Consider the following 25548-nt stretch of genomic DNA (forward strand, 5'->3'; position numbering starts at 1 on the left):
CCTTAATTTTCGTGTGGCCGTTGTTTGTGTGCATTTATTTATTTATTTATGTGTTTCTGATTTTGCCCGATCCTCCGCTACCCAGCCCCTACTCATTCTCGTTCTCCTCCTCCCCTGCCATCCCATTCCCCTCCCCCTCGTCCCGTCGTGCCCAGTTTCGGTTTCCTGCGGGAGCAGCGGCGGCGGGAGCGGCTTCCGGGAATCGGCGCTGCGGGACGCGGCCGCGGGAGGGCGCTGGTGGGCCGGGGCCGGGGCCGGGGCGTGGGTCACAGGCAGGGCTGGCCGGGAATGCCGGCCGGCCCGCAGGGAATCCCCGGCCGGGCCGGGAAAACTCCCCCGGGGCAGCGGGGAGCTGCTGCCCTGACGCCCCGAGGGGGCTCCGGCACCCGCTCGATCCGGTGACCCCTGGCCGAGCCCAGAGAAGGAAACCAGAATTGCTTTCTGGGATGAGTAATGCTGCTCGCCGGGTCAATTAAAGTGTGAAAAGGAAGTATTAAAGGTTAATTGAAGTTAGAGTGTTGTTTCACATTAAGGGTATGCTGTTTTCCCTGGGCATGCTAGAAAAAATGATTCATATAAAAAATAGAAAAATGACATAAAATATTATATATCAATTATTTAATATATATGATATTAATTTTATATTATATTTAAAATATATATAGTCTAGAATCCCCCGGAATGTTAGCATATACTATATATAATATATATTACACTTAAAATACAATAAATAATTACACATAATTCAGCACATATTTGTACTATCTATATGATTTTTTTTTTCCCCTGGACATGATAGAAAAGATAATTCTTTTGAACTTTCTATATAAAGTCATAGTTAATATTGAAGTGCAGCTGGAGCAGTTCCCCCTTGAAGCAGGATCCAGGTGGGTCGGAGGGCAGGTGTCTGCAGTGATTTGGGGGTACAGAGACCTAGACAGAGCTCCCAGCATCTTTAGAGTTCAAAAGTTCCCTTTTTTTGCTGACCCTGAGTTCATCCTGCTGACTCGTGCCAGCAGCGTGGTTCATTTTCTTCTCGTGGGTAGTTTCATCATGCCCTGTTCAGGCTTTGCACACTTGTTTCTCCTCACCATTCCTGGGTGTTTTCCACGGCTCGCTATAGCTGGAGCCAAATAAACCCATTCCTTTTTTCTCCACCGTTTGGCCCCTCTGAAACTGCACTCACTGAATCCAGGGAAACCTGTCCAGGGAACTCCCCCGTGAGTACTCGCCTGCCTGGATTTAACTTGTATGTGCCTGCACCTGGGGTTATACCGCTCTGCAGATGTCGCCTTGTTCTTTAGGCAAGGACTTTTGGACTGTCACCTCCTTCCTGCTCCAGTGAAACCCGAGGCAAAGGGTGAGCCCGGCGGATTGTGTCCCACAGGGATTGCCTTCCTCTGGGTGGCACTGGGAGGACAGGGATTGCTGTAGGGATGTGCTGAGCACGAACGGGACTTGGGCTCAGCTCAGGAATCGTAATCACTGCGAAATAGGGGACTTAAATCGAACGAAGGAGCTCTGCGTACCAGAAGGAAGGAAAGCCCTGTCCAGGATTTCCCCTGCCCAAAAGCTCTCCCGGGAGATGCATCGAGCATTTCTGATCTCCTGTTGCCACCTGCCGTCAGCCGCCCACCGCCTCCTCCTACTCCTGTGCGAAGGCTTCTCTGCTTTGGGGATTGAGCTGCAGCAGAGTAAAGCGTCTGACAAATCAACGTCTGCACAAACAACTTATAAGTAATAATTTTGCTGATTAACCCTTGTTTCACCAGCAATTGTTCCTGCTTGGCCCATCTTATGGAGCAATACTGTGAAAGACTGTACTTTTCCTTCATAAAAGTTGGATAACACTAGAAAACACTGGGAAAATCAGCATTGATGTGGCAAGAAAATGTTTTGTTTCTGCATATTTGTTCTGCCATCACAGGATTCTCACCTGTCCTTCCCCCAGTGTTCCCGAGGATGCCCCCGAAAAAGGAGCAGGGACGCTGACGTTGTATCAGGACATGTCTGACTCAAGAGTTTGGAGCGCATTAAACCAAACTCTTGGCAAGACTGTGACAAGTGCCTTGCTCTACTGCTCAGCTTCTTTTTTCACCATGGCAGAATTGGTAGGTTTTGGAAGAAGCTTCTCCTATGATCAGAAAGACACTGGAGGAACCCACCTCTCTCTCTGACTAAAAATCTCTTCTCAATTTTGTTCTCATTTCTTTCTCCTATATATATATTTTTTTTTTAAGAAATAAACTTATGATGGGATATTTATAGAAAAAAAAAATGCAAACATCATCCAGGGAGCTAGAGAGAATGTGTGAGCTCAGCTCTGTTACAGAGGTGGGTACCTTAATGGACTCTCTGGTTTTTAATTCATGCATCATTAGAAATAGCTTCCAGCAATACATTTGCTCACTCATCTCAAGGATCTAATTCCCCTGACTGGTAACTAGATTTCCTGAAGTGTGGGAATAGCTTGAAAGAAATTGGGGGGGGGAAGGAGGGGGGGAGGGACAAAGGCAGAGACAAACAATTACTTTATTAAAAGTAGTTAAAATACAGAATAAATATTTTCTCCAAAACACTTATGTCTATAAAATATAACACAATTTAATTGACACAATAGAAATAAATTTGTACTGATCTAAACATCCCTACCCATTAACATTATAAAAAGCCCATTAATTCTCTAAGTGCTATATGTTCCGATCCTTACAAATCTTTAATTGTCAAATTTACACTGATCTACCAAAGCTGCAGGTAGAGTAAAATCCCAGGATGTGTTTCTCAATGCTTGTGGAATAAGGTGGTTGTGTGAGAGCAGTAAAACTTTCCAGTAGAAATCTGACCTTAAACCTTCAAAGTTAAAAGATCCCCAACCCATATTGCTGTCCCCCCCTGCACTGGCCCAGTCTGGTTTCAAAGAAAGGCAAAGGGGATATATTCACATCCTGTATCATCTGTCACTCGGTGTTGATGGCACAGCAAGACCTGGAGCCAGGTGATGGTCAATGGTCGGATGAGATGTGTGCTGTGAGCCAGCTGCTTCTGCTCACACCCACCCCTATTCTGTTTCCCTGTAACTCAGAAATTAACTCTTCATGAGAAACACAGAAATTTGGTGCCTAGTCAGGTCCTTCTGTAATCCCCTGCATGATTTGGTTTATCAAGCATTTAAATTTTTGTCTCAAAATACAGACACCATTTTGCCACCAAATACTTTGAGATGACAAACACAAACCAGCACAGTACCACTGAAACTGAAGGTGTGTCCTGCCAGATTTTAACACAAAGGAAGAACACTTCTTAAACAAGGAAAGCTTTTACCGCTGATATAAATTTACAGCAATTTTAGAAACGTCTAACTCTCCACTCTTGTGTTTTTTAATACTTTCTGGATGAATGTCATCAGCTTTTTTATAAATATTGTTGTGCTTCTTCTTTCTGCATCACATTTCCCCTGAAAAATAAGTCAAGAAAATTAAATTGCTTAATATTTCATCATTATTTAGAGCTTTTTAACCTCAAAATAATTTTATAAATGATCCAAATTTTCTTTAATTTGCTAATCATACATGTGAATCCTTATTTTAGAGGTGGATCAAGCTGATTATTAGACCAAGGGAAGGATATAAACATGAAATAACACCAGGATTTATTCTTCCATGTACTAAAAACAGAAATTACTCTCTTTTGTAGATGTAAAGACTCATTTGTAAATTATAGATCTTATTTTGTTACATCTCTGCTGCATGATCTCTGGTAGACAGCGAATAAATTCCTACCTCTTTTTCCAGGCTTGGCATGAGCCATTGCCTCAGTCTTTCAAATTTTTGGAAAAAGCCACTGAATTTTTTTATAGCTGGATTATTTTTCAGCTGTTCTGTTCCTTCAAAGATTGTACTGATACAATTCACATCCTAAGATGGAAGAAATAGAAAAATTGAGATACAAGAATTCATAACCACAAGCTATAATGAGCTTATTAAAAAACATTGTGAGTTTTGCCTAGCTGCCTGGGTGGCAAATTCATTCTTATTGACTTTTGGGCTTGAGTTTGCAAAAAACTTAGGCGAGTGTGCTTATCTGCTGTACATATATATTTACTCTGCAGACAGAAACCTGGCAAAGGACAGTATCTGCTGGCGTGCCTTGTAATGTCCAGATGAAATATGTCATTGTCTAGAGACTCAGCCCTGCCTCTTCTGCAGCCATGTGAAGACCAGTTTGATTTCTCACATCTGCTCCTGTCTCTCCAACAAAAGAGAAAGAAAACAGATGAACTTGAAGCTAGTCCAAACATTAACCCATGTGACATCTGACACCTGTGTTCCAGGAGAGATGGGGACAGCGGTCACCCTCTCATTTCCCAGCCCTTGTCCCGTCCTAAGGGTGGCCATGCTGGTCCTCTGCCACAAAGCAGTCACTGGCTTTGCTCTCCGAGACCTTGTGGTCTGGACAAGGCCACCAGAAGGGGGAGAAGGGATGTGGGATGGAAGCCAAGCAAAGAGTGATGATGGTAACACTATCCAGGGTGGGATTGTTTTGAAAGAGATCAGCTAAACTCACAAAGAAGGGAAGGAGAGGACAAGACCATCAGCATCAGGAACAGATTTAAGTGTTATGGGAGAAGAAAGTGATGAAAAATGAAGAAAAACCTAATCATTGAAGATTGGAGGAAATGCAGGCAGCTGCTGAAGGTCAGAATTGCACCCATGATGTTCTTGATGAACGTGTGTCTCCTGTTAATTGTTCCTGGATGCTGCACGATGAATGAGACCATTTTCCCCGCACCCTTGCCTTGGAAGCTGCATGCTTCTGCCACTGACAAACAGCAAGCACAGAGACACCGAGGAAGTCTCTGTCACCTCTGGACCCAAAGAACAGGTGAGAGGGAAGCAGCTCTTCCCCCCAAAGGAGAGCTGGGCACTGACACAGTGGGTTGTGGCAGCACCACCAGGAACCCCATCAGGGAAGGGGTAAGTGAGCTGCTACCATTGGGAACTGCTGATTCTGGATCAGAACCTCAGAGCTAAAGTCAGCCCAAGCCCCAGCCTAGGAAGAGAGCTCCTCCAGACAGGATCCAGAGATCTGGGAACTTTACATCTAATTTGCAAGGAATGGGCTGGATTGGGATGGAATGGGATGGAAACCCCTACCCTCCCGTAACTAGTTTAGGGCAAAAATGGGAATTATTCTGCTCCTTCAATAAATCAATGACTTAGATTACATTCCCACAAATAGCCAACTGGACACACTATTAGCAGAAGAGTTCTGTGCTGGACTGTGGACTGTGGACTGTGGAAACCAAGATTCTAGTAGATGCACAGCAAAGGAAAAAGCCTCATTAACAGTGTCTGCATGATAAGGTAGTCATTTAAAGTTATCTGAGAAAGAAAATCTGAGAGGGGAAAGGAGAAATTTATTGGAGATGCAAAAGAAGGTGGGAAATCCATAAAGGGGAGTTTGATCTTTAAGACAGACCCTGCTCATGGACACCCGGTCACAGTGTCCTGTTCAGTGGGCATTAACACCATCCTTAAGAGAAGATGAGGTAATACAACTATTTAATTCCCTAATTTATGGTAAGGGTATAAAAAGCCGTTTCTAGAAGTGGACTTAATGAAGTAGACTAAACAGAAGGATTTTTCAGACATACAAGCAGGAAGTGTGAATGAATGTGTTCTTTCCTTTTTAGCTGTTATCTCATTCAAAAAACTGATTCAGAAAATCATTCTGTGTGTGTGTTCTGCAGGAGATTTACAAAAACATAGAACAAGTATAGTTGCTGTCCTTTTATATTACAGTATCTTTTTTGACCCATCATTTGATTGGTTTTAATAATGTTTTATATCTAATGACACTTTATATTTTATAATTAATTTTATATCTTATATATAGCTACACTTAAAGTAATTGTTTGCTCTTAAATACAAATAGAATATTTTAGAAGACAACAATTTAAGAATAGAATATTTTAGAAGACAACAATTTAAGAACTACCTCCATTTCTAGTGAAGAAATTAACCAAAAAAGTTACTTTTATTTAAAAATCTTTTACTTACATCTATATTGTTGGGAGTTTCAATCCTCAGATTCTGAAAAATAACACATTAATTCAGCCTTTCAAATATCTTCTTCACTAACGCTGATAAAAATATAATAGATAAAAACATAGATTGTTTTACTTTCAAAAAAATTTAAATATTCAAGAACAAGAAGATTCAGTATATTAAATTTTACATTAGAAAAATGGAAATTGAATTTACCTGAATGTCCTTTGTCATCACCTCACACATTTGCTGTAGTAGTGTCAGTAATTCAGCCACGCTGCTCATCTGGGGAGCAGCAGAGATGCCTGCAGCCAGCAAGAGAAGGTAGAGATGGGTCTTCATCCTCCTGATGTGCTCAGAGAACCTGTAAGTGGTTCTGGACCAGTCCTCTACCATTTTATGGTCTCTACAAGGAAATAACTGTTTAGGTTGAATTTTAAAACTGGTTAAAAAAAAAAAAAAAGCCATTCTTTGAGATTTTCTGGAAGAGAAAGGTTCCAGTAAATTTGGTGTTTAACCTTGGGCCAGCCTCCTTACCCAATCAGCTTTTCCATGGAAAGTAGGTAGTAAATATAAAAGGAGTGGCTTTTCAACTTGAAAATTAGTAAAGCATAGAATGACCTAAAGCATGACCAAGCAGATGCCATCTGCACAGCACTGCTCTAGAAATCAAAGCTTCTTTGTTCACAGAGTGTGATCATCTGCTAGACAATAGGAAAAAGACTGGTATAAGAAAAAACACCAACAGAATCCCATGGAAAATATGTGGCCCATTTCCTAGAAAGGAAAAATTACAGCACTTGTGCAATATTTATGGCAAAATTTTGACAAAATACAGGCATTCTGTAAGAGTTAATTAATTTACAGCAGGAGAAGCCACTGCCCTGGAGCATCAGGGTGGCACTGGGGATAGGCACAGCAAAGTGGCCCTTTTTGGGTGGGAAGAAGGGAAGCAGGGTGTCTTGAGTGCATCAGCCCAGACCCCATGGGCACAATTGGTGCCCCAGAGTTGATTTTGTGTCAGGATAGTGGTCCCCTTACTGGCCCATTCTCTGGACAGGAGCTGACAAGGGTTTGCAAGCATCCAGTCTAAGGTCTTCATTCATTGAAGGCATTGTGGTGTCTTACCTGGCCAAATCAGCCAGTGACTTGTGTTTTCCTCTTTCCCGGAAGCTGGAAAAATTCCTTTTTTACTTCCGTTTAAAAAGTATGATGTTATTTTACAGAACTGAAGGCCACATCGGTGGTGGCTGCAGTGCAGCCCCATGTCTGCCGGGCAGGAGCAGATCCACTGGCTTCACTCATGGGGTCTGATGTCACAGCATTTCAGAGTAAGCACCTCAAGATCTCAATAGTTTGAATTGGGGAAGTCAAAAGTCAGTAGTGGTTATGTGGCTTAGCTCAAGCTAACCTGAAAGCTTGCTGCTGCCTGCTTTGCTGTATCCGTTTGTCATCTCTAACAAGATGAGGGTTTTTTCCACACTTCACACTTATCTGTAGAACTTTCTCATCACACAGCTCTGAGGATCATATTCTTGTAGGAATGTGGCAAGTAATAAGGAAGAAACTTTTTACAATAAGGAGGTAAAACACTGGCACAGGTTATCTGGAAAAGCCTCATTCCTGTACGTGCAAGACCAAGGTTGGGTGGGGATCTGAGCAAGCTGGTCTAGTGGAAGGTGCCCCTGCTCATGGCATGGGGTTTGGAACTAGATGGTCTTTAAGACTCCTTCAATTTCAAAGAACTCTGTGATTCTGTGGACTCTGCATAAGTGCATCTCTGGGAGATGCAAAGGCAAAGAATCTGCCTGGCACAACCAGTTGCCCTTGGGCTGAATTTGTAAGCCATAAAACTGAAAAGATTAAGCCCCACTCTTGGCTCATTGTGTTTTTGGTGTTCCACAGCTCCCTTCCTTTGGTCTCCTTCAAACTCACACTGGGTTTTCAGGCAAAGCCTCCTCTCCCCTTTGGCTGGTACCTGGGCTGCACCTGCCAGCCAGGCTGAGGTTCGACCCCACCGTTAGAGATCTCTGCAGGCAACTCAGTTTTAACTCAAGGTTTGTTGGAAAACCCCACTTTTTTCACCTTTTCCTTGGCCGACAGTTGGCCCATCTACTGTAGCATGGTGTTTCCCATCCCCACTGCAAAGGATTGCCCATGGGGCTGCTGGACACTGCTGTGTCCCCCCACCTCAGACCTCCCTGCACCAGGGCTGCTTAGCGCAGAGAGCACATCTGTCTCCAATTCCATTCCTGGCCGGCATAACCACCAACAGATTTTGTCTCAGGCTTTTTCTTTTCCTCCCTCTCTTGCATTTGGTATTTGCAGACACTTCTGCAGAATCCCAGCACTGTCCCAGAACTTTGTACGACCTGTATGACTGTTCTTTTTCCCTTGATAAACTTAGTCTGTAGGAGATAATTCCCTGTTCCGAAGAATTCGTGGGTATTTTTGTTAAATATAGCAGTAGCATGAGCTGGTCTTTCAGCTTTTCCCAGCTCCAAAGGAACAAGATTGGTCCTTCACTGCTTGCTGTTTTACCACTCTCCCTTCTTGTGACATATTCCAAAATCACTGTACTTTTCAAGACAGGGATTTTTCCTTTTCCTCTTTTCCTTCACTTTTTCCCCTATTTTGCTTGAGGTAACAGAACTGCTCAAGTGCCTGTTTTTCTCTCTAAGCTGGCTCAGTGCCCCTACACAAATCATAGTCCCATCTTCTGACAGGTTCATTTTTGTACAGATGGTTTGGGGTTTTGTTTTTAACATGAATGCAGGGTTAAGAAGCTGAAGGAGGATGTAAGAAAAAAATAGGGCAATGTAAGCAATGGGTCCTGACCTCAATAGTGTACATCTCTGGTACCTGTAGTTCTGGAATTTGTCTGATCTGGGAGCATGAGCAGAGTGAGGGCACACAAACACTAATAGAATAGGTAGGAATAGGAATAAGAATAAGCAAAGAAAATATTTCAGAAGAAACTCTGGAGACTGGAGTATCAGACAGCAAGTGGAAATCCACACTGCTGGATTTATCCAAAGTGTCTCTATTTCAATTTGGAATGATCAGGAGGGTGGAAGTGAATAAATAATCTAATCAGTCAATTCATGACTTTTGATACTAATGAAAAAGGCATTTCAGTGGGAGTCAGGGTGTGATAAGTGTTCATATTTGAGCCACTTTAGGAATATTATTTAAGAAAACAATCAGATGATGCTGAGTGTGAAAACAAAGTTTTCCTAAAGGCAAGTGCAAGGTGCTGCTGATGCCAGCTGGGATCATCCCTGGCAAGGGCTTCTTTGTGTCAAGAAATTGTGATGGTTCCTGCAGGTTTATGCCTGCACTAAGTTGATGGACTCAGTGAATGCTTTGTAAAAACTGAGTTGCAACTCTTCGTAGGAGCTGGTTTTGCTCTTTCATGTAGATACACGTGAAGTTACAATGGTCAGATAAGGTTTCTTTACTGGTGTGAGTAGAAAATGCAGCACTGCTATGGTGCAGTATCTTGTGCCACCCTAGCCTGCCAGACTCAAGAAAATGGAAATTTCTGGAAACCAGGGAACAACTCCAGGAGAGATGCTCTCCTTTCCCACATGGTTATGTTTCAATATTTTGTGCTGGGAACTTAGCTTAAAGCAATCCATTTGAAATGGAGTTTTCTCTTATCCCAAACAAATTTTCTGATCCTCAAACTCATCCAGTCTCCTGGAGTTGTAGAAACTGTTTTAAACTTTAGTGATACTCTCACTTGTAACAGACAGTAATGGAGAGGAGTGAGGTGAGTGCAAAAAGCAGGTCACTAGGAGGGAGTCATATTCACCACATTTAACAAATTATTCTTTAGCTTTTGCTGCCTTGCAGCAGTAAGGTGCCCTTTGTGAGGGTGGCTGGTACAGCAAGGTACATGTGTATGTCTGGATGCTCTTACCAATGAGCAGAATTCCTGCTTCCTACAATGGACAGCAAAGATAAATGCCTGTACTTTGTTCTTGCATCCCAAAGTAGTGCTGCTCCATAGTGCTGCTCCTGGAGCATCTCTGCCCCAAAACTGCCCTGGTGATTCTTCAAAGGCCAGTTCCAAGCCAGGGAAATTGTGAAATTTAGTGAAGACTGGTTTTGATCTAAATTACATGAAATAAAACCTTTTCCTGGGAAACAGGCTGTTGGGAGGAATTTTATTTACAGTTCTGTGGCAGTCCGTGGGAGTGACTGCTTTCTGGAAACAGTATGTGCAATATCTGGCCATTTTTTCACAGGTCCCTTTTACCACTGGACACTGCCATCTGTGGGACTCTGTCAGATCCCACTCTAAGACCAGCTTGACTGAGCTGTTGCACAAAATGGGATGCTTCCTATAGAGAAAAATAAAGGCAGAAGACAAAAGACAAAGGAGGGAACTGTTGCTCAAGACTCAGACAAAATGTGGATGTCATCTGCTGCTCACTCTCTGCCCTGGGCTGGAGCAAAGGCACAATTGCTGGCTGGCCCAGGCTGTATTAGAAAGCTTTTAAGCACCATGGGAAATGCCAGTGGAATGGTAGCCAGAATAGTGAAATGTTTTAAAAAGACCCTAATCCACTGTCATGTACCTCCCTGAAGTGCCAAGGCAAAGGAACAGTAGTGGGATGCTTATCGCTTCGGATCTCAGGACTTCCTTCGGCAGCTTTAGCATCTCTTCTGTTTTCTAAAATCCTTTTGCTTCCCTCACCAGGAAATGAAACTTGTAGGAGCTCAGAAACCTGTGATTATGATTTTTTCAGCCTAAACCACTCAGTATATTTGTCCCTAATGTTTAGTTTCTTTGTTTTCTGATTTTTATGGTGGCAGCGATGCACTGGGTTTCAGTTCCCACAGCATCACACCCTGCAGCAGGAGCCTGCCTTAGTGCCAAGTGTCCCCTGCACTCAGCAAGACCTTCCTGAGAGCAGGCTCTGCCTCAGTTTGGGTGGGTTTTTTGTCTATACATCCTGAAAATGAAAGTCTTAAAAGGCTTTTCCTCTTCACTCACAGGGTAAACAGCATTGTGTATATTGCATGTGAATTTTAAAGTTGTACAGCCAGTCTTGCAACTTCCTCTGCTTTTTTGTGTGCAGCCTTTCCCTGCCAGGGCTCCTAAAAACCTTTTTCATGTGCCTGGATAACTGGTTTGAAAGAGCACCTTTCTTTTCTCTTTTGAAATGACTTGTCAATAGGTTGACAGTGTGGTAAATGGATAATGCACCACGTTGGCAGCACACTAAAAATCCATTTCTGCCACTCAGGCTATTTTAGAATGTTCCCGAGGATTCTAAATTCTCTTATAATCCTAGCACTGCTATTCCTGAAGAGCACAGAGCATAAAACAAGAACTACATGTGCTCCAAACTCTGTTAACCTCTGCTAATGCAGGAAGTAAAACACTTCCAGAAGAACAAAATAGAAAGAAAAGAGATTTTGCTGTGCAGATGGACCCACTATAAGGTAATGAGATGGAATAGTGAAAACATGCACTTTAGGTATGAGCTGAGCTTATGCAAAGTTGCATAATTGTAATTAGAGATGTCTTCTGCTTAATGAGTTAATTAAGCTCCAGTCTGGTCATTTCAGCACTTAGTAGCATTTGTCTGTGCTTGTCTTGTGAGGTTTAGCTTGGTGTGGGTGAGCAGTATTGTCCCCAGAGCAGGTACAGCACATTATAGTTTACACTTATAGCAGGTTTTAGCATGTTTTGGAAGGAAAGGTGAGTTCTTAGCATGACCTGCGTTAATATTACAATCACTCAGCAATGGTTGGTTGAAAGGGGTTTGTTTTGATTAAGATTATAGAGTTTCTGCAAACTTTGTGATAAAATGCTGCCTTTGCTCCTACTTTTCAGTTTTATGCAGAAAGCTGGAGTGAAACATAAAATACTAGAAAAAAGTGATGCTTCCTAGCCTTGCCTCAATTTTAGCAGCTGTGCATCATTTACAGTTACTTGTGAGAGCTGATGTTTATGTACTTAAATATCTCCTCTGTGTGAGACAGGTTTCCTGGCTTATTTTGTTTCTCTGGATGCATTTTTGATTCCTTGGGAGCTGTGTCAGAAGGGTCCTGTTTGGAGAGGTGCCGTCTCATGTTTGCTCATTCAAAGGTCATTGTTTTACTCTTGCTAAACCTCCGGCAGTGACTAACAGCGTGGGCATGGCCTTGTGAGACAGCGTTCTCCAGGTTTCCTCTTTACTGCTCTCTTTGCTTGCTCTGGATAAGATTTATTAGTTTTAAGACTGACTGGATTAGCCACTGTCACACTGCTAATACCAGTGTCTGGATTTATCCTCGCTTTTCTGTCACCAAGATGGGAATCTCTTTGCTGTGCACCCTTTCATTTCTTGTAAAATCTTGTCTATCTGCTACAGTCATCACAAACCGGATGGTTCCTTGGACATAACTCAATTACTTAATCCTATTGTTTATTTCAGTAGAGATGGGCTATGACTTCCCAAAAATACATCTATGCCAAGTATTTTTCACTTAAAAGTTACACAATGTCTATCTGGGCAGGTCCTCAAACTGCTTCATGCCCCAAAAGCCAGCTAAATGAAGCCACTGCATTTCATTTGGAATTCAGGGTATGTTTCCATACACTAGCAAGAGTGTTGTTTTCCTCTGACACTTCAAGTTCTAGAAAAATGTCATATTTTTATTTAGGAAAAGTGACTCGTAAACCCATTCTTCACTTCATAAAAAATACAGCTTTAGGCAATCTGAGAAGAAAAACCAAACAAATAAATCCAGCCTAAATTAGACAACCTTTGCTACCACCACTGTTTCTGTTTGATAATTATCATTATATTTCTATGGCAATAACCCAGAGACCTGCTCAGGGTTTTGTTTTGGCTTGTCACTGAGCCAACAACACTAATTCCTGACTCTACTACAAAATTTGAAGATACCATGGGTTGAAAATAAATTTGGAGTAATATTAAAATAAATATTATCTGCTCGCACACTGAATATATTAATTAAATAAAGAGTGTGTATCATGCAGGTATACTGTACTGCAATTATGTTGTAGAATTACAGGGAAACAATTGTTCTCAAACTTAATTATGCACATATTGAAAAGACAGCCTTCTCTCCTTTTTATTCCTGCTTTCAGATGATAAGTATTCGACAATTTTGTAAGTGCCTGCAGAAGAGCACATCAATGGATCTGATGCTTAATCTGTATATTTTTTTATTTCACTTATATAGCCTTGACTTATACTCTAGTTATTATAGTGCATAACCTCCACAATATAATTAATACTTTTAAGTTCTTTTACTCATTATCACTTTGAATACTAGGACTGTGCACAAATATAAAAGGTCTCTATAAATTAAATAAATACATTAATACTTGCAATAAGGCATAAATATCTGATAATTCATACATGAAACATTCATGTTAACATTGTGGTGTCTCTTCCTGGTGCTCTGTCTTCCATCAGAACCAACTCTAGTGTTGGGTCTAGTTGTCTCCAAGTATTTGGGGTGCCAACACCTGTCATCAGGACTCCCAGCAGTTCTCGTGCACCTTCTGGAAGTAACTCATGAAGTGCTTCAGGGCTGTCTGTTGGGGCAGGTCTCTCATTGGACAGGATCTGGTGTTCTCAGGTTGCTGCAATAATGATAATAGCAACAGGTAATAGTCAAAATAATGGAGGAAATAAGAAGAACATATTGCTGAGAAGCTGTCGGTGGTTGTTCAAGGGGATGTTTAATCAGAAGGAAAGACAGATCTGCACGAATGAACAGAGAGAAGACATTTGAGTATTAGGAATACTTCTTCCTGGTTGACTTTGCTTACTGAGGTGTGCCTTAGGGCCTTTTCTTATTAGTGTCCTGGATAATGACAAGTTCCAGAATTTGCCTACAGGTGATGCATCTTTTAGGAAACTCTAACTCCCATCCAGACTCTGTGAATTCAGGTATTTCCTGTAAAACCACTGCTGAGCAGCAGCCGTAATGCTCAACACTGTGAAACTAAGGCTATGCAGAGACGGCATCAAAATTTTGCTGTTGACTTTACTCGGCCAGGATGCTGAGATGATTAATTTCATGTTTTGAAAAAAAGTGAGTGGTACAATAACATAATTTCATATTTTTACCTAGGGTGTCCCTAATTCAGCCAGGGGACTTAGAACTAGATGAGCTTTAAGGTCCCTTCCAACCCAAACCATTCCATGATTCTATGACTAAAAATAATTCATGAGAAACTTACTGTATGTGTTTTCTTTAAAGTTGATGTTATGTGATCCATGTTTTTCTCCATCAGAGAAATATGGGCTCTTGCTGGATTACTCTTAAAGGAAAGTTTCAGTCCTTCTATGGTTCCTTCAAGTTGACAGGGAACATGACTGCACTAAAAAAAAATCAAGTAACAGCAAAATTATATTCTGCCAAATTAGTTGACTTTTATCTTTCAGTAAATTCAATAAGTATTTGCATGCATAGCAGAAACAGAAATTACCTATTGTCTACTCTATTTCTGTACAAACACAGAAAGAGGTACTTTCCTATCTTTTCTGGGGTTTGATTAAAAATCTACAGCAGGAGAGAAAAGAAACACATTTTTTAAATTGTTATAAAGGAAAATAGAGAAAAGAATTGTAAAAGCAGACTAAAATCCATTGGGGTTGCAGTTTTATCAAAACCATACTGACTAGCCCGAGGATGTTAGATCTGCCAAATCCCTCTCCCAGCTGTATCTCCCACACACGACAGAAGCACTGTACCCCTCTGTCTACATCTTAACCTTCTTTAAAGCTGCAAGCTCTAAACATTTTTTCCTCTAAAACAACAGGCTGGCTGTTCTTAATTATTTTTCATGAACCTTTTTCAGTTCACAGAACTTGAGAAATCTGCAGACCACAAACTGAAACCACTGATCAACAGGGTTGTGGGCAATAACTTCTTGTGCCAACAAATAGCTTCCTTCAGACACGAACTTTATGGTGCTTTATAACACTCAACTTGTTTGTTTGCCAAAAAGTGAGAACATTTTAGTGCTTCAAGTACTAACCCCATTTACCACCTTTGGTTCTAAATGACAGCAGGTGATGTTCAGGGTCTGCACTTCACGCAGTAATGTTGAGAACAGCTTCAGTAGTTATCTCTCTGCAAGAACTCCTGAGACTGCCTTCAGTAGGAGTATAACCAATTCCCAGAGACCATGGCCACAGAATTGGTTATTTATTTTCACAGCTTTCCATACAAGTAAGTTCACTGAATTTGACAGAAATGCCCATGAACCATTAGCATATGTATTCCTTTTTAGTGAGATTCAGTCTTTTTTAGTAGTCTCTTTCCCTCAAGATCTGCTACAAAGCACCATCATTTTTCAAATAATTAACAACAGCAGAATAAAGAAGTTTGAAAGCCTTACCTGAAATTTCCCCTTGGGTACTGGAAGAAAGATCTAAAATTTTTAAAAATAATATACTGTTAGAAAGTATTTCTCCTCTAAGTGACTGCCACATTGTTAAACATCTCTAACTACGTATCATCTTCATCAGGTTTTCTATTTCTGAACTTCCTTTGGGGAAACAACTACCGCACCAGCTTCTGAGGAAAGCTTGACACGCAGTGCCTCGAGCATCTCAACTTTAACAAACAAAACACAGGACATGCCAACTAGAGCTGAAACTAGCCCGGACTTCATTTTCTATTTCCATCAAAAGAACTGTAGGAAATGAAGAAAAAGAGATAACGACCCACCTCTTTGTTTGCTAGAGCCACTAGAGCCTTGAGGTTTGCTTGAAATTCTTCTATTGCACCTCCCATTGAGCCAGGTAAGCAGCAACTCACCAAGAAGACACAGAGCAACAGCATTTTGGGTTCAAGGAAAGCTGTGTTTGATTTATGCACCATACGCTGCCTATATATACCCACATACACCTTGAATATTAGATGAAAGGGAAAGTTTTCTCATATAGGAAAAGGCACAAGACCATAGTGGGAGTTATCATAGGCACTGTGGGATGCCTCATTGGGGACAGGTTGGGGGTTTCCTTCCTTCTGACATCAAGTAAGGGGAAAATACCTTTGTGGATAAGAGATGTCATTTTCTTACATGATATCAAAAACTCATCACAGGAAATAGGAGCATTCCTTCTGTAATACAGATCTTCGTGTGGTCCTATTCTTACTTTTGCATCACATAATCAGATGGAGATCTGAAAAGCTGTGTAGTTTTTACATCCTTTGTTCAGTGGGATTTTCTAACATGAACTGCAGTTCAAGGCTGAGTAAAAAATATCTGCAACATACACCTTCTTAGACAAACACAGACCCTAACACCACTTAATCAGTTTGGATTCTTTACCCTTCCTCCCTCACCCTCACTGTTTGGGGAAATATAGCGTAGAACACATGGCTGGAAAAGGCATGGGTTTAATTGACAGCCCAGCAGTGAAAGCATGGCAAGTATTAATGGCTGGAATTAGCTGTCCTGGCATCAGGTGAAAACCTTGTCCCTTAACGTAAGTGGAAAAACTCTATCTACTGAAAAAAACCAAAGTGCTTATAAATGGCTGAAATCTGCTTTCAGATGACTGGCAAGGGATTGTGAGAGGGTAACACTCACTCATTAAAAGGTTACAATTTTCCAGCAGAATTGGACAAATCATTCAATGATGTGAGAAGAGTCATCTGGTTTTCCATAGCTACCTGCTTGAGAGGCCCAGAAGCAGAGAAGACCTTGTGCACATTGAATTATCAGTTTCTCAACACATAATTCACGAGCAGATCTGTTTTTGTTGGAAATACTGCTTAAATAAGTTTTTAAATACTGTTTATATATTCTTGTCCTAGAATTCTGCAAGAAAAGCATAACTACGAGTTTAAAAAGCCATCTTGGAAGGATCTTTTGATCCTAACTGAAAAAGCTCCTGATAAAGCCTTTAACACTAAACTTATGGAACATCCTGTTGTCAGGCCACAACCAAAGAAACACAAGAGATCCACAGATGAAAATGTCTGGCTCCTAGAAGAGCATGTAGAAATAATACAAGATATACTTCCATTCCTCCACAGAAATCAGCATCTGGCTGCTCTTATAGTAGTTTAGACTGGAAAGATAAAAGTGTGTAACCGCTATTTGTTCTTCTACCTAATGTTCCAAACAGATTGACAGATTTCTAGAAGGGATGACATGATAATAAACATTGCAGGAAAGAGTGACTGAGGTTGTCCCTTCTGCTCCTCAGCCTTTCATGCTCACACTCATATTCATAGATTTATAGACTTTGAAAAGCTGGTAACTGTGCTGGTGAAAGGAGAACCATCACAAGCGAAGAAATCATTCCCACTAAACCATCCCACAGCAGCATAAACACACACAATATTTAGAGAATAGATTTCATATTGGTGGGAAAATGGTGTGTGTGAAATAGAAAACTCTTACCAGAAACAGTGCCAATAACTGTCTCCTAATCATCAGCTTTCGGAGAATATTCCAGAGGTCAGACTGGCTACAGAATCAGGGTATGACACATGCATCATCTAAAAGCAAAGTGGAAAAGCATTGCCATGGAGAAATCATTGTGCTGCTGAACAACTGAGTCATACTAAGGCAGCTACAGGGCAGGAGGTGAAACACAAATGGAGTATAATCTGGTGTCATCTCTCCAGAGAAGTTGTACTGGCTTCTCAAAGATGGGTGCGAACTTTGGCAATATTTTTACAGGCTGTTCTGCCAATATGGACACTAATTCCTTCTTGTCTCAAAATCTGAAGTGGCCATAGCACATGTTTTTTGAACCGTTTTTGCACTCATAAAAGGTAGGATTATCACCAAAGTAGAACTGTAGGGAAAGCCTGAATTGTTGGCCACAAAACCACCTGCTGGCTACCAGTTTCTGATTAGGTCCAGACTTACTTCACCTATCCTCTCTGTTACTCATTTTAATTACAGATAATGCTGAGATTGAGCACAAAGGGCTGTATTCCAAAGTTTGCCTCTGTTACCTAACTATGAACTTGATCTGACACAAGAACTATTTGTGCTGTTTCCCTTCATGGAGAAAATACAGTAAGCACTAAAATATGCTGGCAAGTTATTAATCAGTTTTGGAGTTGGCTGAAAGTGTAGATAAATTAGATTCCCAACACTGTTGGCTTGTACAGTGAACCTGAGATGGCTCCCAGCTGGCCAGGGGCTGCTGGGTCAAGGTAAAGGGTGTGCATGGCACGTGCAGCCTGACCCTATGTTTGGTCCTGGCAGGACTCCTGGTCCTCAGGAGCAGGATAACAAAGCTCCAGAGAAGCAGGAGGAAGGGGCAGTCCTCTGGCTTGGACTTTTTTCTAACTGGATGATGAATAGGGGATAGGAAGCAAGAGGAAGAGGATGTGGAAGAAGACTGGAACAAGGGGGCAAGGAGCTCTGTTGGCCCTAGAGAGAAATGAACTTGAGAAGCCAAAGGGTGTGATCCCCTTTCCTACCTCTGATCATCTGGAACTTTGCTGCAGTCCCTAAAACCGCCTCTCTTGGTTTCAGCTGAGGTGGAGTTGATTTCTTCTCAGTATTTGGTACAATGCTGCGTTTTGGATTCAGAATGAGAATAATGTTGATAGTATACCAATGTTTTGGTTTTTTCTAAGTTGCTGTATCCTAAGTCAAGGAATATTTTTGATGTCTCATGGTCTGCTAGTGAGGAGGTACAGAAAAGAAACGGTGAAGGAGCACAGCTGGGACAGATGACCCAAACTGGCCAAAGGGATATTCCACACCATGGAATCTTATGCCCAGTAGATAAACTGGGGGAGTTACCTGGAAAGGGTCTGGCATTGCTCAGCATGTGGTGAGCAATTTTATAGTGTTATAAATGAGGCTTGGACTTTTTTGGGTGGAATAAAAGTCTGCTCATTTATTAAAAAGAAAACCAGGAGCAGAGACCCGAGGTAAGCTCAAGTCCCACTCGACAACCCAGAAAAACAAACTATGCATCACACAGAGCACTCCCTTGGACTCAGGTCCCTCAGGAAGAGGGGGGGCTGAGCCCCGGAGCAGTTCTTATAGTCTCTTTTGATGCTGTGATTGGTGCAGCTCAGATCCTCCCTGTGATGGCTCGTTGCTAGGATCCTCATTAGTGTTCAATTCTGTCAGTCTCTGGGGCGTGGAGTGATTGGTTTGCCCCTTAACCAATAATCCTTCAAAGTGTCTACATCATGATTATTGGGTTGTCTTAAGAACATTCTAGAGCATTCCCCTCCTTTCTATAGACCCACTACTTTCCCCCATTAGTGTCCCCATCTAGTGGGTACATGGCAACATTACACCCGTACAATCGCAATAACAATTAACTCATTAACTGCATACCCCCACTCCTCTAACAAGCAACTTTTAACTCCTTCTCAACCAAAAAAAAAAAAACTTTTTAACCATTTATTAAAACTGGGCATCAGTTATTTGGGGATTTTTTCCCCTATTTATTTTCATTATTATTATTTACAATTATTGTTGTATTTTGCTTTGTTTTCTATTATTAAACTGCTCTTATCTCAGCCTACAAGTTTTAGAGTTGATTCTTCTCCCCCTTCCACCAAGGATGGGGGGGAGGAGAGGGAGATCAAGCCAGTGGCTGTGTGGTGCCTCATCACCACAATATAAGAAAGATATTTAAGCTATTAGAGAGTGTCCAAACAAAGATAATGAGGATGCGGATGGGTCTGGAGAAGAAGACATATGGGGAATGGATGAGGGTACTTGGTCTGTTCAGCCTGCATGAGACTGAGGGGAGGTCTTGCACCAGGGTGCAGCAGCAGACACTGACCTCTTCTCTGCAGTGACCAGCAATAGGACTTGAGGTAATGGCCTGAAGTTGTGTCAGGGGAGGTTTAGATTTTATACCAGGAAAAGGTTTTTCACCCAGAGGGTGGTTGGGCACTGAACAGGGTCCCCAGGGAAGTGGTCACAGCACCAAGCCTGACAGTGCTGAAGAAGCGTTTGGACAAGGCTCTTGGGCAGAAGGTATGGCTCTTAGGAATGGTGTTGTACAGGGACAGGAGCTGGACACGATGATCCTTGTGGGTCCTTTCCAACTCAGCTTATTCTGCGATTCTGTGATTTCCAGCTGGGCTTAAACCACAATACCGCCTTAAAACTCCGTCACTCCTCTCTGAGCCCTTAGAGGACTCAGCATCGCGGACACGATGCGCGTATACCGAGGAAATTCTGCGGGCCCAGAGCCCTCAGGCCGCCCGAGAGGCGGTGCGAGTGCGGCGGGCGGGGCCGCCATGGCCGGGGCGGGGCGGGGCGAGGCGAGGCGGGCGCGGGGATTGCCGGGGCGCGGGGACTGCCGGGGCGCGGGACGGCGTCAGCGGCGGGCGGAGGTGACTGCGGGGATGGGGAAAAAGCCGCTCGCCGGGCCGGGGGAGCGGTACCGCGGCGGGCTCAGTTCGGCTGCGCTCGGGTGGCGGGTAGGGGAAGGGGCGCCCCAGGGCCTCTTCCTGGAAAACGTCCGCCCGCGGCGCCGCGCGGAGCTCCGGGCGGGAAAGCCCTGGTGGAAGGAAACGCCCTTTCCCGAGCCGAGCCCCGCCGGGCGCCCCGGAGGAGCCGCGGGAGGTCCGAGCCTGGGCCATCGGCCCCGTGGAATACCCTCGGAATACGCAGCCGTACACACACCACGCAGACGCGTTTGCAGTGGGTCAGTGACGGGCCTTGGGGTCGGAGTTGCCTTCCCCAGACCCCTCCAGTGCACGGGGCAGCTCCCACCCGTACACAGCCCAATGGTCTGTGCCTGCCCCATGGCCTGGGAAGGCTCGAGTCTTCCCCTTGACAGCAGGAACTAGTACAAAGTGATGCTGGATATACGTATGAGAAACAGGCATTGACAAAGCTTGCACGGTGTTGGGTGTTGCAGTAAAACAGTCGGTTATCAAAGGGAAAAAAATATTGGAGCTTCTGTTGTGTTTGGGGCATTCTGAAGGCACGTGCATAGTGTTTGTCATGTGGATGGGTTATTTGGGGCCATTGTGTTTGATTTCGTGATACACAGTATGGCACTTGGAGGTGATTAATTTCTCAGTTTGAAACAAATAAGGTTTTGCCTTCATATGTTTTGCACCTTGAGCAGTAACTGAAGAACCTTAGCTGTGTTTTTAAATATATTCATCATATGTTGTGCTTGTATAGGTGTTTAGTCAGCTTTCAGTAATGTGTTGTGATTTCTGCCTACTGGATTTTTCACAAAGCTCTCTTTTACAGGATTTACTGTGTTTACACCTCTGACTTTGGAACAGAAATTGTTCAGCAGAAATGTCGAGGATTGAAAAAATGAGTATCCTCGGAGTGAGGAGTTTTGGGGTAGAGGATAAAGACAAACAAATTATCACTTTCTTTAATCCATTAACTATTTTGGTGGGACCAAATGGTGCAGGAAAAACGGTAAGGCTTGCTGTATTTTTGGATTTGAGCTGTAAATAGGTCTGGAAAGCCTTAACATGTGAATAATAATTTCTACAGAAAGGTATTAATAATACTGCAAAAGTCATGCTGTTTGCTATAAATATTGTGTTGTTTAGCATTATTAGAAATCTGCTTTCATGCCTGGAATTTGCAGAGCACTGGTCGATATATTTTCTTAGAAAATTGATCCAGATCCTGATTAAAACTGCTTTTGCAAAGTATCATGTTTTCATGACACTCAAAATTTAAAATATTTCTCTCTCTTTATGTATCTAATTCATTTGTGAATGTTTGGGTTGTTACTGTGGATTTGCCTGTAGTCCATCTTTGTTACTCTAAATTTGTCTTTATAACTACATACTTATTTCTGTTTTCTTAGACTATCATTGAATGTCTTAAATATATATCTACTGGTGATTTTCCTCCTGGCACCAAAGGAAAAACATTTGTTCATGATCCAAAGGTAGGTCATAGTGACTAGATGTAACATGTGTTTACTCCTGAGTAAAATACTCCAGTGTAGTCAGGTTGTGAATAAAACTGGGATGCTCAAGTCATAGCCAGCCTTGATCTGAAATGAGGAAAAGCAGAGAGCTGGGGGTGGTTAGAACATACCCTACAGTTGGAGAGGCACGTGTTCCTTTGGACCTTGAGGAGAATTGCCCTCATTCTGGTTTTTTTGCTTCTACCAAAGGTTGCCAATGAAACCGACGTTAGAGCTCAGATTCGGTTACAGTTTCGAGATGTCAATGGGGAGCTCGTAGCTGTCCAGCGCTCCATGGTCTGTACCCAGAAAGGCAAGGCGCCAGAGTTTAAAACACTGGAATCTGTCATTACTAGAACAAAGTAAGTTGTCAAGTGTTTTTTCTTACTTTGGCATGAAGATAGGTTTGGATTTGATATATTTTTATGTATCAGGTAAGAGAAAATTACGTAATGTATTCCTCAGCATAGCTACTAATGCTTTTAGATTATGAAGATGTGTACTTTCATTACTTTATCTGTTAGGTGATTGAAAAATCCTATTTCTGATAACTGTGGTGTTAAGAAATCCTTACATCTGTTGACTTACATTTATTTGAAAATTTTATTAATAATAAGGGTGGTGAGGCACTGGCACAGGTTGCCCAGAGAAGCTGTGGCTGCCCCATTTCTGGAAGTGTTCAAGGCCAGGCTGGATGGGGCTTGGAGCAACCTGGTTCTGTAAGTAGCATCCCTGCCCGCAGCAAAGGGAATGAGATGGGTGGTAAGGACTTCTCCAACCCAAATCATTTCATGATTGTAGGATACAGTTTGAAAGTATCATTGTGTGGATATGTTGGCTTTACTTCCTTTAGTACCATTTTCAGTTTCAGATTGGCCCATGTTTAACTCCCATGTCCACTGTTTTAAGTATATTCCCTTAACTCAAGAGCTTTCCTGCTCCCTCTGGTGGTTCCTCAGAAACAGTCTGTGTTCAGTCTGACTTCAAAAATTGGCAGTGTTAAATGCCTTTGTTGAACATGGTAATTATGTGCTTAAAAATTGTTACTTGTTAAATTTTTGAATGGGGATGTTAAAATGAGGTTTTACTGTTAAAATGCAGTTCACTTTTTGAAGAACTTGCTAGTAACTTCTTTGGGGATTTTCTTTATCTCCATAGGCATGGCGAGAAGGTCAGTCTGAGTTCCAAGTGTGCCGAAATAGATCGGGAAATGATCAGCGCCCTTGGTGTTTCCAAATCTGTGCTTAACAATGTCATTTTCTGTCACCAAGAAGAATCCAACTGGCCTTTAAGTGAAGGGAAAGCCCTGAAACAAAAATTTGATGAGATCTTTTCAGCAACAAGGTTTTTCCCTTTACTGTGATTAAATAAAAACTAAGTAAAAAATGTCTTCTCATAACATAAATGTTAATGAAAATGTCTAAGATACTGTTTCATACATCAGTATTCCTGTATTGCCAAAGCAGTTGAAATTTTGCTTTTTTTAAAGGTATATCAAAGCACTCGAAGCTCTGCGTCAGGTACGACTGAAACAAAGCTTGAAAGTAAAGGAGTGTCAGACAGAACTGAAATATCTAAAACAGAATAAAGAGAAAGCACAGGAAATCCAGGATCATCTCAGCAATAGAGAAGCTCAGCTGGCTGCTTCTAAGGAGAATGTAAAATCAATTGAGAGCCAGCTTGAGCCTCTAAAGGTAATGTCCATGAGGATTATGTTAATACTTTAATACAAAACAATAAAAGAAGTGAAAGATGGATGAATTTCTTGATTAAAATCTTGGATTTTTTTATCTAATCCTTTGCCTTGCAGCAGAATGCAGCACACCTCAACTCACCTGGCAGATGCTGCTCTAATCTGTAAACAGTCACTGAAGGGTTAAGAAGAGAATTCTTATAGCAGCATTGGGTTTTTGTCAATTTAAAATCTCTCTCAAAGCTGGCATCTAAAACCATTTTAAGCTTAACTAAAACAAAAACCAAGCTAAAACTTAACATTCCCTATTTTAAAAACATATTTAATAAAACTGGAGGTTTTGCACTTAAAATAATTGATTATGGGATTCATGAACTGATGAGATATTTTACTTACCACATTCTTTTGCAGAGTTCTCTGGCAGCTGTTGAACAGAATCTCACAAAAGTAATGAGGTTGGACAATGATGTGAAGGCCCTTGAGAGCAGAAAGCGGCAGATGGAAAAAGATAATCAAGATTTGCAACAGAAGATGGAAGAGGTTGCCTTTATGACAAAATCTTAGATTATTTTACTTTGTCAGCTTAAGAAAAACAGTTTTCTAGTTTAGCTTGCTGCAGATTTTCCCCCTGTATGTCTTAGTATAGCAATTTTGCACGTGAGGTGTTTGTCTCTTATTTCTATAGTTTTGTTGTGAAAACTATAAATTTTTGAAACATCAATACTTGACTTATAAATTTGTATGTGGTATACAGGTTTTTCAAGGAACGGATGAACAACTAAGGGATAGATACCAGAATCACCAGAGAATAGTGAAGGAGAAGGAGAAGAGATTGTTGGACTGTAAGCGTGATTTAGATAGAGCCACTAAAGAGTGCCAGAGATTTAACAGTGAAAAATCAGAGCTGCTTATTGAACGAGGTATTTTAGACTTCATTTATAGTCTTGTTTTTTAATGTAACTAAGGTATGAAATGGAACTACTGATAATTGAAGTGATCTGAACTGGATAAAACTCCTAAAACAAGTATTAGTTCAGGTTCAGCTGCACAGTGGGGTGTGAGACTCTCGCTGGTGGACAAGTTTTGGTGTTTTTTCTCCTAGAGTTTCTAATGCGCATTTTTTCTGAGCTATAATTACAACATGTAGTACGTTTTGTCTTATAACAGAGAAAAACCATGAAAGCTGAATGCCCAGCATTCTCCCTGTCTCACATGGGGACTGGGGACAAGTCAGAGGGCTTTAGAGTAATGTTCTTTCAATTGCGTATCCTTTTTTTGATGGATTATGGGAATTTCAGCAAAGTTGTAGTAGTCGAGTCACAGAATATATGCTTACATAAAATATGTTTGGGCTTTGTTTTTTTTTATCAGAATAATATTTCTAGTGATTTTAGGGGCTTGCTTTTGAATGATTGATTTTTTTAATTAATAAAAATTTAGTTACCTGAAATAGCAATCTCTACCTACAGCTTGTTTTTATTCTGTAGCTTTTTGTGTTGTTCAAAAATACTTCAAGGTTTCAAATGCTTTAGTAGTCACAACTGGCTTTGAATCCTAAGTGTGTCTTCTGCCTCAGTTTTTGAACATTTATGTCACTTGTTCTTTTTGTAAAGGTCGTCTTCAACTGCAGGCAGATCGTCACCAAGAGCACATTGTGACCAGGGATTCCTTAATTCAGTCTCTGGCAGCACAGCTGGAATTGGATGGGTTTGAACGAGCACCTTTCACTGAAAGGCACATTGCCAGTTTTCGCAGGCTGGTGAAGGAGAGACAGGAGAGAGATACAGAAGCTGCAAATCGTATGATGGTAAGAATATTGTTGTTTAAGTAGTGTAATTTGTATTGGCCATTGGTGTATTATTGGTCCATATGGGTCTGTCTCGGTTTTGAAAGACAGGTGTCTGCTAAGGAAGGCAGAGGC

At 41.7% G+C, this 25548-nt stretch overlaps 1 protein-coding gene and 2 long non-coding RNA genes across 4 annotated transcripts in view; 2 read left to right on the forward strand and 1 right to left on the reverse strand.

Annotated features, from left to right (window-relative positions):
- Positions 1-4055: 4055 nt before the first annotated feature.
- LOC121658188 lies at positions 4056-18536 on the forward strand. The gene is made up of 3 exons (XR_006013868.1): positions 4056-5363; positions 15560-15835; positions 16857-18536. It is a non-coding gene; the product is annotated as an uncharacterized LOC121658188 (long non-coding RNA).
- On the reverse strand, positions 12938-15669 carry LOC121658187. Its single transcript, XR_006013867.1, has 3 exons — positions 15430-15669; positions 14266-14406; positions 12938-13662 (listed from the first exon to the last, which is right to left on the reverse strand). It is a non-coding gene; the product is annotated as an uncharacterized LOC121658187 (long non-coding RNA).
- A 1817-nt stretch (positions 18537-20353) lies between the features above and the next one.
- RAD50 (RAD50 double strand break repair protein) overlaps positions 20354-25548 on the forward strand; it is a 20019-nt gene continuing 14824 nt past the window's right edge. Inside the window, exons 1-9 of one of the 2 annotated variants that reach the window (XM_042014771.1) lie at positions 20354-20375; positions 21250-21429; positions 21830-21913; positions 22145-22296; positions 23093-23278; positions 23424-23628; positions 24039-24167; positions 24382-24547; positions 25241-25434. In XM_042014771.1, the coding sequence (XP_041870705.1) occupies positions 21301-21429; positions 21830-21913; positions 22145-22296; positions 23093-23278; positions 23424-23628; positions 24039-24167; positions 24382-24547; positions 25241-25434 (1245 nt within the window). In that variant the 5' untranslated portion in view covers positions 20354-20375; positions 21250-21300. Of the gene's footprint in view, positions 20376-20445; positions 20690-21249; positions 21430-21829; positions 21914-22144; positions 22297-23092; positions 23279-23423; positions 23629-24038; positions 24168-24381; positions 24548-25240; positions 25435-25548 lie in introns of those variants that run through there. The other variant, XM_042014770.1, reaches the window with a different exon arrangement.

Source organism: Corvus kubaryi, unplaced genomic scaffold, assembly GCF_017639235.1.
Source record: "Corvus kubaryi isolate FWS band 111438036 unplaced genomic scaffold, C.kubaryi_AGA036_p1.0 split2-37374, whole genome shotgun sequence".
In the NCBI taxonomy this organism is placed as follows: Eukaryota; Metazoa; Chordata; class Aves; order Passeriformes; family Corvidae; genus Corvus; species Corvus kubaryi.